This window comes from Oculina patagonica, chromosome 2, assembly GCF_052425735.1.
Source record: "Oculina patagonica isolate OP01 chromosome 2, crgOcupat, whole genome shotgun sequence".
Lineage (NCBI taxonomy): Eukaryota > Metazoa > Cnidaria > Anthozoa > Scleractinia > Oculinidae > Oculina > Oculina patagonica.
In genome coordinates, this window is record NC_135759.1 from 26,778,951 (window position 1) to 26,795,302 (window position 16,352).

Genomic DNA, 16,352 nt, shown 5'->3' on the forward strand with positions numbered 1-16,352 from the left:
AGTGCAGAATGCACTTTTGTGATGGTTTGGTGGGCTGTCGTCTTCTAAACCCCTAACGCGCTAATGTGTAAACTTTTAATCACCAATTAATTAATTAATATCAATTAATTAATTATTCCTTGCGGAGGGAGTGGGGGTGGGGAGCACCTGACCGTACCCCTAGGTAAAACCTGTACCACATCTACGTTTCTTTCATATGAAGATCTCAAAGTTATATATTTGTTTCAGAAAACCCTTTGCTCTCCTTGTGGTACTACTCGACGTTCTAGGGCAACGTACTTTACGCCAAACGCATGCGCAGTTTAGTCTACGTTATTTTCTGGAACTCTCAAGAACATCGCTTGTATTGCGTGTTTGCGGTAGGCTTCCTGCAGACTTCTTGGCGTCAAGTAAAAACCGCAAATTAGTTAAATTAGAATTTGAGACTTTCACAGCGCTTTCGTAAATCGTAATTAGGTATGCAAAAACTTGCACCGGGATTTTCGGCGTGAACACCTGATAACCAGGAAACAAATATCCTAAAAGATGTTTTTTGATTAGATTTGTTCTTTAGTTTTGAGAATCGTCTTTCGTGCAGTTTAAACCGTAACTTAATTAAATTAAACAAATGTCATCGATGTCGCCGTAAAACAAACAAAAAACAAGAGTTTCATGTTACGGCATTTTCAAGGAAAACAAAAGTATTTTGTTACAAATGAACAAAAGTGTCGTGTTACGTTTGCAAAGATTAACGTAAGGAACACCTGGGAAAGAATACAAGTAGCCTGTGAACAGTTTTTCCGAAAGTAAAGTAAAGCAAATAAACAGGAACATATATAAAACATCATACTTTCAATTGTTCCATATTGCATTCTGCACTTACCAAATCATCGAGATTTTTTAAGATGTGTACAAAATTAACTGAGAAATAGAAAAAAGAAAGCCCCTGGAACCAGGTTATTAATTAAATTTTCTTGTTTTGTATTCAAAAGAATCAATCGAATCGCATACACAACCAGAATTGGATGATTGGTCACCCAGAATTCAATGATTCATCATCTTTGGGTCTTTTTTAAAGTCTAAAGGAGAATTTCAAATACAACTGAACCTACAACTGTTTTGCCTTTCACTTATTAAAATGCATCCAGGGTAACTTTTCTATATCTATAGTGTTATGTGCTCACACCATTTACTGTCGGTGTTCAAATAACAATTATTAGAAACTTACAGTTGACCAAGCCATGACAGCAGGTGGGGAAACACTTTTTGGTGAATGATCTGATATCAGCCAAGGATGAGCGCCCTGAAAAGAACAAGTTACAAGCACAAGAGATAAGCTTTCTGCACAAACTCTGGATTCAGAATCTTGAGTGCAGCTTATCTTCAAGATCAATAGTTGGTCTGACTAATGACTTGACTTTAACTGTACCCCAAGTAACAGTCATTGTAATATTTTAACAATTTTTGTAATATATCGTTCAATTTGTTTTGCAGGCAACAAGTCAGAGGCAAAGAAAAGTTCTTAAGATATATGTAGGTGCTGAAAACTAACTTTAACTCTACCAACCTCAGTTTCTCTTTGCTCAAATCTGTCCAGGAAATCCAAGTAAGACACAAAGCCTTTATTGTATGGATCAATCTTGGCCATCAATTCATGAAACTGCTGCTGGCTCATACGGAAGCAGAAGCTTTCCAGCACACGTCTGAAGTCACGTTTGGTGACTCGCCCATCTTTATTCTGCAAAACAAGAAATAAAACGAAGCTGTTATCACACTGCATGTAGCACTATTTACAAAAGAAGCCAAAATTTGAAGGTATACTGGCCATCACACATTTCTAAAATTAAAACTACTAGACTGCACAGTCACTTACATCATCAAACACAAGAAATGCTTGTTTCACAGATGAAAAACTGTTCATGATCTTGGAGTGAAGTAGTTTCCATATGTCATCTGTAGTTGGCATTTGCTCTGCCTCACGGACTGGATTGTATCTGCAAATGCAAAGTCAAACAAGTCTAAATTATAAGACCAAACACATTTGCTTTCTTTTTCTAATAACTAGTAAACTCAAATGATAAACAGGTCCTAATATTTGAGTGGTCAACTTACTTGTGGCTGGGTTTGATTGGAATAGTTTGTCCATTTCCTTTCGTCACTGGCATCTGGAACTTTTCAAGGAACTGCTCATAAGATATCTTGTGATTGGCACGAATTCCACACCTGAAATTAATGAACAAAACAAAATTATTAAAGTCTTTTAGTGAACTACAGAAAATTTCTTACTCAGATGATAACATGCCAAAATAAATAGACACAGAAGGTAGGCTCAGAGCGCATTCCAAAGATGGATTGCATTAATTTAATGCAATCCATCTTTGGGATGCACTCTCAAATTGAACAACAACATTTATGTGATACGTCATGATCATTAGCCAATTAGACTGTTAGGATAATTGATAACTTGACAAAATTCTAGAAGGTTACATGTACCTGGGCAGTGGAGTGACTGCTGGAATCCCATCCGGGAAGAGAATTAGTTAAATGCAAAAATAACCACACATCTTTATTTACTATTAAACATTTATTGTACCGGGCCCAGTTGTTCAAAAGGAGGATAATGCAATTCATCGGATAAATCACTATCCAGTGGATAGCATAGAATGCAGGGTTGTAGCTAAGAAATTTGTCTGCCGGTTAGCTTCACAATTGAGGCGACTAAAGAAGGCGCGAAGTGCGTTCTGTTGTCGGCAGAGCCGACGTGGGGGTAGATATGGGAGGGGGTCGCCCCTCCCATCGAGTGTTCGCCAGCCAAAATTCAGCCGACGATGACCTCTTTCCCAGCCGGCGAATTTCGCCAGCAGCCGGCGCTTAGCGACAACCCTGAGAATGTTTATCCACCCTTTGAACAACCCATTTCTAATAGCTCAGTAATTTTGTTTTTCATACCTATCCATTAGCTCCACAAACAACTTGTCCGACATGGGAAAGGCAAAGTTGAATAACACTCTTTTAAGCTCGTCCAAGGTAATAAATCCATCTCCACGTCTGTCAAATGCCACAAAGGCACGGCTAATGTTGCCATGATTTTCAATCATCTGAAAAAAAGAATTTAAAATTAGGTCATCTAACCAGCTACAGCCATGTTAGTCAGTACGTTTTGTGTTTATTTTTTTTAACATCCAGGAGCGTCCACTATTGACAGCCAGCTCCTAGATGGAGACTGCTCCCATGGCTGGGAAATCCTGGCAACCCAGCCATGAGCCCCCATGCAGAAGGAGAGACAGCCATCCATCACACTGATTAAACAGTGGAAAAAGAGGGAGGGAGGGGGACAGCCTTGAAGATGAGCTCCCACGCAAAATGCTCACTGTAAACGCTATCACTGTAATGGCTTCCAACATGCCTCAGTCCTGGCCTTGCATGTAACTGCATTTACCTTAAAAATTGTACGAAAGTGTTCATTGCAAAATCCCTGACAATATTGTACAGTCATAGAGAATTTTTACCTTTTTCCTCAGTTTATGCTCCAGTTCTGTTATTGTCAGGACTGGAGGACTTTGTTTTCTTTCATGACTTGATCTTGGTCTGCTGTTTACTGCAGCAAGTTTCACTATCTGTTGACCTTCACCTTGGGAACAAGAGTTAGTGATCAATAAGAAGCTACATGCCAGTTTACGTACCTTTACAAAAAACTGAAAAATATCAGTTGGAGGGCAAATGATGACACTTTTTTGTCTGCATGACCAGAGAATTTCCAAACTAAGCTAAATGTCTTGAAAGAATATCTGAACTGATGTTTGGAGTTAATTCACTTCACATTTATTTGCCCAGACTGTAAACTAACAAGTGTCCCTATTGATGATTGTTGTTGTTTGAGCAGTTTTCAATTGAGTGTCGTAAAACCAAAACCAAAGTAATTACTCTGGCCAATCCCAAAGGACACAGACAATCGAGTGAACCAATCAAAACTCGAAGCAAATACATGTAGCTGGCACGAAGCGCGGGAAAACGTGCGCGAGCGAGTCACGATTGGTTTTGGTTTTACTCCTGATTGGCCGAAAAAGTGGCGCGAAATTTTTAAACCAATCACTAAGCGTAGTGAACGCAAAACCAAAGCAAACGCAAATTACTTTCGACACTCAAGTGAAAACCGCTCTATGATACAGAAAATTAAAACACAGTTTAAAGCTCCAGAGTAAGATGTACATTTGTACATGTATGGATTTTTTTTAAGTTTTACAACAGTTTTACAGCTGTACATGCATGTAGATAATTAAATCTATCACAAAATATAACACATCTCAGAACATGAATGAGAAACTGATTTATACCAAGTTCAAAAATAATCCGGAAAAAATAAAATATTGTCTGAAACAAGCTACACACTTGATAGTCACAGTTATATATATTAGAAAAAAGAAAAAAAAACAGACAACCTATGCATTGTAAACTGAACCAATTTTAACACTGGTACTATACTGAACAAACAAAAAGTTATATAATAAGCATTCAGCTCAGTTACGGTATCACTGTCAGTTAATTAAACATACTCAGAGTTCTATCGCTGAAGTTAAGATGTTTTTCTGGAGTTCTTCTGTTGCTTTCACAAGTAATTTTCTTTCCTTCTAATGAGTAGACAAATGGCATTTCCCCATTATAGTGGTCTTGTAGTAAAATTTGCCGTAGAGGAGCATTTTTCCTGATACTTGGGAAAGTACATGACCTTTTGTGAATTTTTGTAATATGAGAAGTAAGACGTTTTCTGGGCATGTAGAATGTGAAAGTGTTTTTCAAATTATCAACTGCGTAGCCTTGATTCGGTCGTCTCGGCTGTATTCCGAGTCTAAAAGGAGTTTCCATAGCCAAGTACATTGTGTTATGGTTCTGCTGACAACGGTTATTATTTAACTGAGAATGTATCAAGTTAACTGGAACTCAAACATTAACATCCCACACAGTTCCTTTACTGCCGGGTAGCTATGATGCAAAATTATTTAAAGTCACTGTTGCTAAGGAGATTTGGTTACTTTTGGTTTTTGTTATGACTTGCAACAAATCCGAAGAAGTTAAATATTTAATTATAAGCTATACTTAGCCTTAATGGGCAGGTAAGTAATTTGTTATTAAAACAATTGAAAACAATTTGCTAAATTTACAATGAACTACCAAAACAGTTATTAAATGTTGCTTCTAGAAGCAGTGCTATCTGTTTTATACTGAAAAGAACTCTGATCATTTCAAAATCTTTCTTAAAAGAAATGATTCACATTTGAACAAGTTATCATAAATCAAAAGTTTATTTTTCTTATTTAATTATCTAGTAAATAAATGTATATTATGCCTAATAACAAAACATCTCAAGGTTACAAGTTTAATTACACTATTCACCTGCATGTGTTCAAGGCTATGAATATTTAATCACATTCACTATAATAATAATAAAGATATTTTAGCAGGGAGCCCACGTCACAAAAAGGTGGTTTTCAGTGGGGCCCTGCATAAAATAAATAACAAATATGATAAAAATGGTTAAAAAGTGAATATTAAAAATAGAAGATGAAAAAGTTAAATTTTAAAAAATGAATATAAGAAATTAAAAAACTTATCAAATACTTCTAATATGTCTTTTAAAAGTTAAAATGTCAAATGCGCTTTTTGCTTTGTCGGGTAAAATGTTCCATTCGTGAGCAGCTTGATTAATAAAATGGTTCTGGCCCCAGGAGCGACATGACTTGGGCCTACAAATGTCATTTCGTCCACGAGTATTATAATTATGAATGTCTTTAAAGCTATAAAAATTAAAATCCCAGTCAATCAAGCCATTTAATGCCTTAAAAAACAAAATTAATCTATGAAGTCTTCTTCTTTCCATTAAATTATCCCAGCCAAGCTGTTGGAGCGCCTCGGTAGCAGATGAATGCCTTGGCATATCGAGCACAATTTTGGCAGCTAAATTTTGCAGAACTTGGACTTTCTTCATAAGAGTCAAATTGGCTTTGTCTCCCCATGTGACATCTGCATAGTCTAACAGAGGTATTATAGTTGATTTAACGAAAAGTTCTCTGATATCTCTTGGTAGAGAACACTTGTAACCTTGTAACCTTGAGATGTTTTGTTATTAGGCATAATATACATTTATTTACTAGATAATTAATAAGAAAAATAAACTTTTGATTTATGATAACTTGTTCAAATGTGAATCAGTGCTTTTAAGAAAGATTTTGAAATGATCAGAGTTCTTTTCTTGTCCTTTTGTTGTCAATGAACAAAACATCGCTGAACCAAAGACTACATGTACATGCAGCTAGTGATAAATGTACAAGAAATTTTGTACCTTGTTCTCAAAACTACACTTACCAGTTGGAGGACAAATGATAATGTACATGAACAGGTCAAGACAACAAGTGGCCAGAAAAATGTTTTAAGATTTTTAGGTATTAGTACAAAAATCATACAATTTATAATTAATTTTGATAAAAAAAATTCAAACAACTTTTATTAGCAGTTTTCTTGCCTTTCGAAATAATTCAGTCTGGTAAACAACTTCGGCAGAACACTATTATAATAGAAGAATACTGAATATTATCTAAAATTAATTATTATTCATTGTCTAGAGGATACACATGTACATTTAGCCAAACACAAGTCAAAATTGACTTGAAAAATTACTAAATTAAATAAAATGAAATAAAGTTATTTAATGAGTTGCTTGTAAAATTAAATGTAGCAACAACAATTTGATCACCATAGAATAACATTAATTTTAACTTTTTACCTGCTTTATTCAGTTGATTCTTGGGCTTTGCATTAACTCCGAGTCGTTTGAGAAAGTCCATGTACTCTAGAGTGTGACCATTACGTGTCATGTCATATTTACACCACAACCTAGAAAGATAATGGATGGTAGAAAAAATAAATCACAGAGGTAGGAAACCATTTGACAGGCTTATAAAATGGATACAAGGTATTATAATTTTTTCAAAAAAAAAAAATCATATTTTCACATGTGACAAATGAAAATTCATTGCACAGTTGTGGCATCTTTTTTACATATTAAGAAATCCACTGGTTTCACCAGAAAATAAATTAAAATATTATAATTTATATGGCTAAAGTGCACTAGTCTTTCAATTTACACAAGCCAATAAGCAATTTTCTTATTGCATTCTTCCAACAACCTATATTTCAACTGATATTAGAAATGAATAGTCTCTATATGGGCATTTCCACAGTTACGGACGTTACATTCAGAGTCATTTTTGAAACTTTAATCTAGCACAGGCAAAGAATAGGAAGAGGTTGTCCAATGTTACATTGATTATCATGTTTGTGCCTACTGACGCATTAATTGAGTTAAAAAAGTTTTCCACTTGACTGGCCTATATGTTAAAATAGAGCAAAAAACACACCGTTACGGACGTTACATAAAAAACAACCACATGAGCAAGAGCACTGGTATTAATGGAAAATCCCTGTGAAGTGTCAGGGCTTATTGCATGAACTGCTCCAAATATTTGAAGTATAGAAGTCGTGTGAACCAAAAAGCTTCATTTCATTTAAACTCACTTTCGCAATTATACAATGCTATGTGAACTTTAACGTTACGGACGTTACAGCTAATGTTACGGACGTTACACTGTGTGAATTATTATGTTATTTTGTAATGATGGCCACATTTTTTTGGACATAAAAGTTCAAAATGGCTTGTATTTAACATTTTATAAATCAAACTGGTTGGTACTTTATGTTAAAGCTGTGAAATGTCCCAACACAGTATAAAGGACACTACATGCATTTTACATAAAGTATTCAGCCTTGAGCATAAGCATGCTCAAACTATCTGAGCCCACAGACATATACTGGACTCCAGTGGGTATAATCCATTCCTTCTCTAAAACACTGCTTTCTTTGAGAATTCACATATCCAAAATTGCCTTTAACTGTGGCAGAAATAATCCAAAATCACAAGCTTCAAGAATTGTAACGTCCGTAACGTAACGTCCGTAACAAAGTTTTGTTACCATTTTTTGGAAAATGTTGCAGTTTTTCAGGGACCACTTTTTACCAAAGTGTTTCTAAAGAATATTTAGCTTTGTGGCAGAAATATCTTTGAAATCTTTTAAATGGTTGTTTTAAGAATGGAAAAAGATTGTGTAAACGTTACGGACGTTACGTAACGTCCGTAACAAAATTTACTTTGTTAATAACTATTTTTTTTTAAAGTTCAGGATGAAATTTATATTTTTTATGTATTAACTCCTTTGAGGTATTTCTTCTGATATAACTGTTTGTAGACACAAATCATTTCCAAATTTTATAAAGCAAGTTAAAAAATGTCTCTCACCTATTGTTTATTATTAAAAAATAAACACTTACTTTGGAGACCCCCCTGAATGCGTTGCTATCACAAGCGAACTGAAACTTATTTTTCTATGTACTATAACTTGTCAACAATACAGTACAGGGTATGATTTTATGTCCAATCAGTTTTTAAAAATCTGGATTTTTTACATTCTCACATGGAATTGCCCATATATACATGTATGTTGTGGTTTAAATTATAATCTTTGGCTTAAGAATTTTTCTAACCAGTTTAATTTCTATTTACTTTTGTTTTAAGATATGATAATGAATATGAGACAATAAAAAAAAAATTATTTACTGGTTTGAAACATAATTCTAAACCAAAGATAACTTTAAACCACAACATCTGTAGACATTGTTATTGCTTAAAATAAAATTGATTTTACCTGACGAACAATTCTCAGAACTGAAGAATGACATAACCTTATGCTGGTAAACAGATGTAAACTTTTAACTTACTTATTAAACTGTTCATCTGTTAGTCTGAAGCAGAAGTTCTCAATGACTCGCCGCAGCTCATGTTTCTGTATCTGACCATCCCTGTTGTAATCAAAGAGTCTTAAGGCCTTCATCACACTTTGCAGCTGGCCTCCCATCTAAAAAGAAGAACAACATACATGTAAATACATACAATGTACATAAATTTGTATATCTGACATCTCTAACACAACAATTCAATTGTATGAATGAATGTCTTTGTTTTGTTTTTGTCTTTTGCCTAAGACCAACTGGTCACGATCCATAAGTTATTGGGCTTTCTTGAGGTATATAAAAAAATGTCTCCACCTAGAAGAATGTTAATGTTTTGTAAGGTTGTTATTGGTCTACGTGCCAATTTTGCATTGTACGCTCAGTTACATGTAAATTATTTACCTTCCTTCTCAATTGATTCTCAATCTCATCCATGCCTAGTACATCTCTTGGAGATTTGGTCTGGTTAAATCTGCACAACAATAAAATACATTAATTATAATATTTTATATTAATTTATATTAAATATTTAACAAGTAAATTTTGTAATAGCAATCAATGGCATAAGCTGAATCTGGTACTGTTCACATTATAGTGGAAGGATTTGGTTCCCTATTTCTCAAATCTCCTGATTACTTGAACCAAACATGGCATCCACCTGTAGGCTATTCCTCAGCCGACTAAATCACCACAATTTTACCCCTGATTTCTCTAACTTCCCAATGTCTGGAACCAATTTTTGTTTCCCTTTGAGGTTTGAGAAATTGAGATTCCACTGTCATCATTCCCACAATGAGAAAAATTGTTAATTAGATAGTGATGTATCCTACTGGAAAGGTGTACTGTAAATGTACAACTGTATTGTAAAAACAAAATTGATTATTACCTAGTACTTATCAAACTAGACAGAAAAGCATAGAAAGGGCCAAAGGTTTATAGTCCTCTGCATGCATTGCATGCCTATTGTTCCATTTGTGGCTTCTATCCCTTCATAAACTGGATGTGGAGGGGGACAGGGGGACCTGAACCTCCCACCTCCCGTGCATTTTACTCCCGCTTCCCGTATTTTTAACTCCTGCCTCCCGCCCCTTTTTGTAGCCATTCTTTGACCTCTTTGTCCCATATCTATTGCGAAATGTTGCAAGATTTTACTCGTTTTCTCCCGGTTCCCGCCACTTTATGGACCCTGCTTCCTGCTTCCTGCCCTCTGTTCTCTCACTTCCCACCCCTTTTCTCCCCGGCTACCACCCCCTGTTCTCCTCCACAATGCAAGGACAATAACAAACAGCTTTAAACCTACTTGTGCAAGGTACCAAGCAGTCGCAGGCCATCTGGTGTGCCTCCTCTCTGGTGATACTTTTCTAAGAACTCCAAGTAAGATATAGTTCCATCTCTATTTGTACCAACCTAGTACAAGCCAAAAAGAACAAACTGATGTCAAAATACCAGTCATGAGATAATATTAAGTTTTGAAAATCACCCAACAGGTCTGCATTCAAGCTAGCAATCGATTTAACATGTCAGCATTTCCAACTGGATATCACATACTGGTAATCTTAATTAAAGTATGCAGTTGGATAGCTTATCCTGAGAAATGAACCCATGTCAAGTGTGTGCATGTGTGTATGAAGTTTGTTTTCAATTTTTCACCTTTTTGATGAGTTGGTCAAACTGGTCTTCTGTGAGAGGGATACAGAAGGACTCAAGAGCTCGTTTGAATTCACTCTGAGTGATGGTGCGAGTCTTCTCTGCGTCGAATGTTTGGAATGCCTGGAAAATTAAACAAGAACACCGTTAATTATTATTGCAGTACATATGTATAATTATTATATAGACATCAGTGAAAAAAAAAATCATATCTTCACACGTGAAAATAGCATGTTATCTTCACATGTGAAGATATCGATTTCGAAACATTTTCTGACAAGTTTGCCCTGTTTCAATGCCGAATGAGCAAAAGTAAATCGATATTAAGTCGAAACATCTTCGGATCTTCCTCGGCAATCTTCGGTAATCTTCGGAAATCTTCGGAAAAAGTTTGTGTTCAAATCGATATCCCACTCGTTCCCTGCCCTCACTCGTGAGATATCGATTTGAACACTCGAAGATAAATTTTATATCTCTGTGCAACCATGTAATATCCTCTATACATTGTTATTTGTATCTAACACTACTGACAGTGATCAATGTTCAGTTTACATGTATCAATGTACATACATGCAGTGTAAGCCTGGAGAAAAGAACATATATTTCAAAAAATACAGTCAACGTTAATTGCCTTCTAATGAAAAGATTGTACAGAATACAGTGCCAAATATATTCTCCAAATTAAAGCACTGCATGTATTCGAAACTCAAACCACTTATATTTAAATTAAAAAAACACAGCCTTTCATAGTTTAAGAACACTTCTTTGAGAAAGTGAATCAAACTTGGAAATGAAATATTGAAACACCCCTTCATTTTTGGTGTGGAGGTAGGTTACCTTGGGGGATGAACAAAAATAAGCATATTTTGATTGATAGATCTATTGTTGCCATGGCAACCGCAGTTGGTCACGCAAGCCTCAGGTTCAGGTTTTGAGTCAAGAAATCACCCTCAAAATATAAAAATATAAGAGTCTAGTTCTCTAATAAGTGTAAACCAAATCAAATGAAATCCCAGCACAAAGTAGAGTCATTCTTCTAGTTTATAAAAATTATCGTAAAATTATTTTGCGATTTATGAACAAGGAAAAAACTGTCACTTTATCATAGTGTCTGTCGGCCATTTTGACAAGTGGGAAAATCAAGCACGACCAATTTCGCAATTTCTTGCAAAGTGCTCAATTTCTTGAAACCAAATTAGCAGCAGAATTAAAACGGTTATTGTAGTTTCTAAATATCATAAAATATTTCTGGGGAAAGTTATATTTTCGCCGTGGGCGTTCTATACATACAGGGCAAATTACAAAAAGTTGCAAGATTGGCCATTTTGATGGCCGCACTATTTGGCCTAAAATGGCGTAATAAAGATGAAGTCAACATTAAAATATTTTCTTTTACCTGGTATTTTACTTAAATGTGATTAATACGGTTTTGGGCTCGCGAATTTGGTGAAATCTAAATTAATACAAAAGCCTACCTGGCAAGTTTTGGCAATTTCTTCAGGACGACTTGTCTCGAATTGTCGCGTGGGTTTCGCCTCCGCTCCCTCCATGTTCTTGACCAAATTGAGCACAGAAACTAGTAGAAAGGCCAAATCTAATAGTTTGGCACATCAACATCCATTTGTCTGCGTTCCAGACCACAAGTTATGTTGCATTAATCCGCATGCCTCGATAAACAACAGCTGGCCGCCATGCAAAAACACATCCGTGATGAATGTTTGTGATTTCTGCCGTCGATTACCAAAACTGTTAAGCACAGTCCACCGAAAAAGCTAAATAAATCACTGTACTTAGTAAATGTATTATCTGAGAACAACAAAGAGTGATACTTTTGGCTGAAATCGAGCAGTGCGAGCTCGATTGCTGAAATGTTGTCTAAACGAACACACCGGAACTAAAGGAGACGCGACTGCTGACCGGATGTAACGCAATACAAATGGTTTTGCGCCGGATGTAAGTGTGTTTAGGATATCTCGTGGTTCTTTTGGCTATGGGATTTTGTCTGTCGATCTGGTATTAGAGGTGGATGGTTTTACAGCGACAAAATAACAACGAAGATATAATTTCCAGATACAATCGTACCACAGAAGTTGAACCTTTATTTTACTGACGATGAGTGTCATGACTGTTATCTGCATTTCAGACGCAGCTGCACAAGAATAAACACAGTGGTGCATACATCGGTCAGAAACTAGCATATTTCGTAACGACGTCCTTGTCCTCGTTAAAGGCTACGCCGTTTTTGTTATTAGCTGAATCTTAAACAACAACAACAGTTAAAAAACCTCGTCTTTTCTGGGTCGTCTCCAAAATACTGTGCAGGATTATTTTTATACTGATAAACTTGTTACAGACTGGAAAAGGCGTCGCATTCTTTTAACCAAAAATACTCTTTGTCAGTCAATTCATCTTTCGAGTTTGGAGACTCTTCAAACATGCAAGGCTCATCAATACTAGTCCCTCTTCAAATGTTTGTGTCAACTTGAGCACAGGGCAAGAAGTTAGGGGGGAGGGTGGTCATGGCACTAGCCCTCAAATAATAAAAATCAGACCACAGCACAAAATCGAAGCAAGAGGGAGTAAATAATTTAATTTGAAATTGTAGCTTGACCAGAAACTTTACTTAGGTCCAATACAGTCACAAGGCTACACTTACTTCAACTAAGGTGATCCAGTGTGGTAGGAGTGCTTGTCACGTGACTAGCCCAGGCCCAAACTGCAACCCTGAGCCTAAATCTAACCCTAACCCCAACAACTCAACCCTAACCCTAAACCATAAACCACAAACCTGCAACCCAAATCCAGGTACTATTATGGGTTAAGCATAACCCTAGCTCTCACTCCGTAGTGTGGTAAGTCTTGGTCACGTGACCCCTATTGTTCTCTTTAAACTACGACTGCCCCTTATAGCTGCAATACCAGAAGTTGTTAAGGTAATTACTTTAACTACACTATGATGTTACCAGAGGTCAGATAAGACTCGTTGATTACTATACTCTATTGCCTGAAAGCTACATCCTTCACAGCGACACGTATCTATAGTGCTCCGCGGTGGGGGAATGATTAAACTAAATGCTAGAATATTCACTATGTTCTATGCAAATTACATGGCCATGTGGATACGAAACTGGAAAGTGCGTCGACGTACGGCTCTTTCTTTCGGCCCCCAGACACGCCCTGAACGCCGTACTTACGGCATATGCTTTTCAGATTTGGCAGTGTAAGCTTTGCACAGAGTTGATCTTTGTTCATGGAACACAAGGCCATTTTCTTGTAGGTTAAACAGCTTTCCACTTCGGACACAGCTTGCTCGTCTACTTCCATTGCTGCTAACGAAGCAGATATTTCTTCAGCAACCTGATGAATAATCTCTGCTCTTTCTTCATTCTCTAGCTCTGCCTCTCTCTTTCGGCCATGTTTACTGTTTCGACTTGACCTGTTTATTTACCTCACTCTCCAATATGCAAATTTTCTTTTCAGAACAAGTTGATAAATATACTTCCCGTCAGATACTCCCCCATCAAAGAGAAAAAAGGGAAAAGCACCAAATACGTGTAACAATTAATTAAAAAAAATCGACGTAGAGAATAAAAATATTTTTTAGAAGCAGAGGTGGCTCGACAAGTTTACTGCTTTTTTACTAATTGGCAGGCGGTGATTAAATATTCCAACTTCGTTATTTCTGATGTGTACCCTTGCGCCCAGATTATGCACCAGTCATTTGAAACCCCCGCCTCCCCCCTCTGGCATGAGCGGGGCATTCACTTTTTTGGCAAGTGAAAGCAAGTGAAGTCCCCGGCCCCTGGGAGAAAAGTGAATGGTGAACTCCCCCACCCCTTTATATGATCCACACAAATGGTAATTCATGTAGAAAACTTGTTATAGCCAAGCACAACAAGGGATGACAGTAAGGGATGATAAAAACGTTGGTAGCCGTGCAATGAACACATTATATTTCATAGCAGCTAGGAATACATTTGCAAAGGATCCCCGATGGACAAGGAAGAAGACCACTATTTGAAATTTCCAACTCAACTTTATATGGAAATGCAGGATGATATTACAATATGCTCTGTGTTTTTTGAACAGCTGGCTCTCTGTTAATGGATCTCTAAAACTAGAAACTTCTTATTACCGGTACATTGTATTCTAACTCCGGCAACTTAAACTATCATAAATTAATGTCTCCAGCGTCTTTAATGCGCTATTATTGTCAAACTAACATTTAACGTAAAAGGAATTTTCTCAAATCTTGCGGACAGTTTTTAGTTGTATTTCACTCAGTATTGGTAATTTATTCATCTTGAGCAAGTGGACATAAATAATGTATGCGAAATTACCATGTGGCGCAAAAATGCAAACCGCTGACCATGGAGTGAGTGCCCCGCTTTATCCCCTGGTCTGGGATGCAAAGACCGTGATTTCTGGCGCATCCCCCGCATAGTGGGAGACCAAAATGGAGTGAATCTGAGGTGAAAGCCCCGCTTTTGCCCCGCTCATGCCCGAGGGGGGGGGGGGGTCGGGGATTTCAAATGACTGGTGCATTAGTGACAGATCGGAACATGCACTAAATTATATCACTTATGTCGAACAACAAATGAACAAGTAAAAACAAATCCAGAAACAATTTAAAGGTTGTGCAACATTTAAGTGTATTTAAAAGGTTACGGTTAAAGTCATCAAACCAAACAAAACAGAAAACCAAAAGTTACATTTTGAAAGTATATCCGGTCAGCAGTCTTGCTACTCTCATTTCCGGTGTACAATTCCTTGTCAACACCAAGTCCTTCGCTTCACTATCAACGCGTACCTTTCGATTTTAGCAAAGCATGTTCGACTGGATTATTCCCAGGCACGTATTTACCGAGTACTGTTACCACGAAGCGTTTATTTAACTCTCTGGATGGACAGTATAATGCATTTTGGTACTCGGCCAGCGATATAAACCAGGGAAGTGTGAAATGGCGAACTCTTGTTTATCAAGCATGCCGATTATAATGTATCATCAGTTGTGGTCCAAAAGCAGGGAAAATGGATTTTAATGTGGCAAACTGTTAGATTTGGCTTTTTGCTGGTAGCTGTGCCTAATTTGGTCAAGAAAATGGAGGAAGCGGAGGCGAAACACTCGCGACAAGTCGTCCTGAAGAAATTTCCAAAACTTGCTAGGTAGGCTTTTGTGTTAATTTAGTTTTCACCAAATTCGCGAGCCCAAAACCGTATTAGTCATATTTAAGTAAAATACCAGGTGAAAGAAAATATTTTAAAGCTGACTTCATCTTTATTACGCCATTTTAGGCGAAATTGTGCGGCCCTCAAAATGGCCAATCTTACAACTCAGTTGTAATTTGTCTTGTATGTATTGAACGCCCATGGCAAAAATACAACTTTCCCCAAAAATATTTTATGATATTTAGAAACTGCAATAACCGTTTTAATTCTGCTGTTAATTTGGTTTCAAGAAATTGAGCACTTTGTGAGAAATTGCGAAATTGGTCGTGCTTGGTTTTCCCACTTGTCAAAATGGCCGACAGACACTATGATAAAGTGACAGTTTTGTCCTTGTTCATAAATCGCAAAATAATTTCACGATAATTTTTATAAACTAGAAGAATGACTCTACTTTGTGCTGGGATTTCATTTGATTTGGTTCACACTTATTAGAGAACTAGACTCGTATATTTTTATATTTTGAGAGTGAAATTCTAGTTCAAAACATGAACCTGAGGCTTGCGTGACTAAGTGCGGTTACCATGGCAACAATAGATCTGTCAATCAAAATATGCTCGTTTTTGTTCATCCCCGAAGGTAACCTACCTCCACACAAAAAATGAAGGGGTGTTTCAATATTTCATTTCCAAGTTTGATTCACTTTCTCAAATAAGTGTTCT

At 36.6% G+C, this 16,352-nt stretch overlaps 2 protein-coding genes across 2 annotated transcripts in view; one reads left to right on the plus strand and one right to left on the minus strand.

The window, feature by feature from the left end:
• LOC144642250 (uncharacterized) overlaps positions 1 to 16,352 on the plus strand; it is a 54,881-nt gene that overhangs the window by 35,210 nt on the left and 3,319 nt on the right. The gene's annotated exons all lie outside the window — the stretch shown is intronic.
• On the minus strand, positions 1,196 to 13,788 carry LOC144638403 (EF-hand calcium-binding domain-containing protein 6-like). Its single transcript, XM_078497608.1, has 12 exons — positions 13,588 to 13,788; positions 10,468 to 10,587; positions 10,118 to 10,224; positions 9,220 to 9,289; positions 8,806 to 8,942; positions 6,758 to 6,867; positions 3,489 to 3,610; positions 2,929 to 3,077; positions 2,092 to 2,202; positions 1,853 to 1,973; positions 1,547 to 1,717; positions 1,196 to 1,282 (listed from the first exon to the last, which is right to left on the minus strand). Exons 1-12 carry the CDS (start codon positions 13,786 to 13,788, stop codon positions 1,196 to 1,198), a joined length of 1,506 nt encoding a protein of 501 aa, XP_078353734.1.

What these genes read in the sequence shown, in the direction of transcription:
- LOC144638403 (XM_078497608.1), bottom strand. Translation starts at nt 13,788, where the DNA reads ATGGAAGTAGACGAGCAAGCTGTGTCCGAAGTGGAAAGCTGTTTAACC. An exon ending in AGAATCAATTGAGAAGGAAG is followed by an intron (nt 8,943 to 9,219) that starts GTAAATAATTTA and finishes TCTTCTTTTTAG; the next exon opens with ATGGGAGGCCAGCTGCAAAG. An exon ending in GAATCAACTGAATAAAGCAG is followed by an intron (nt 3,611 to 6,757) that starts GTAAAAAGTTAA and finishes CTTGTTCCCAAG; the next exon opens with GTGAAGGTCAACAGATAGTG.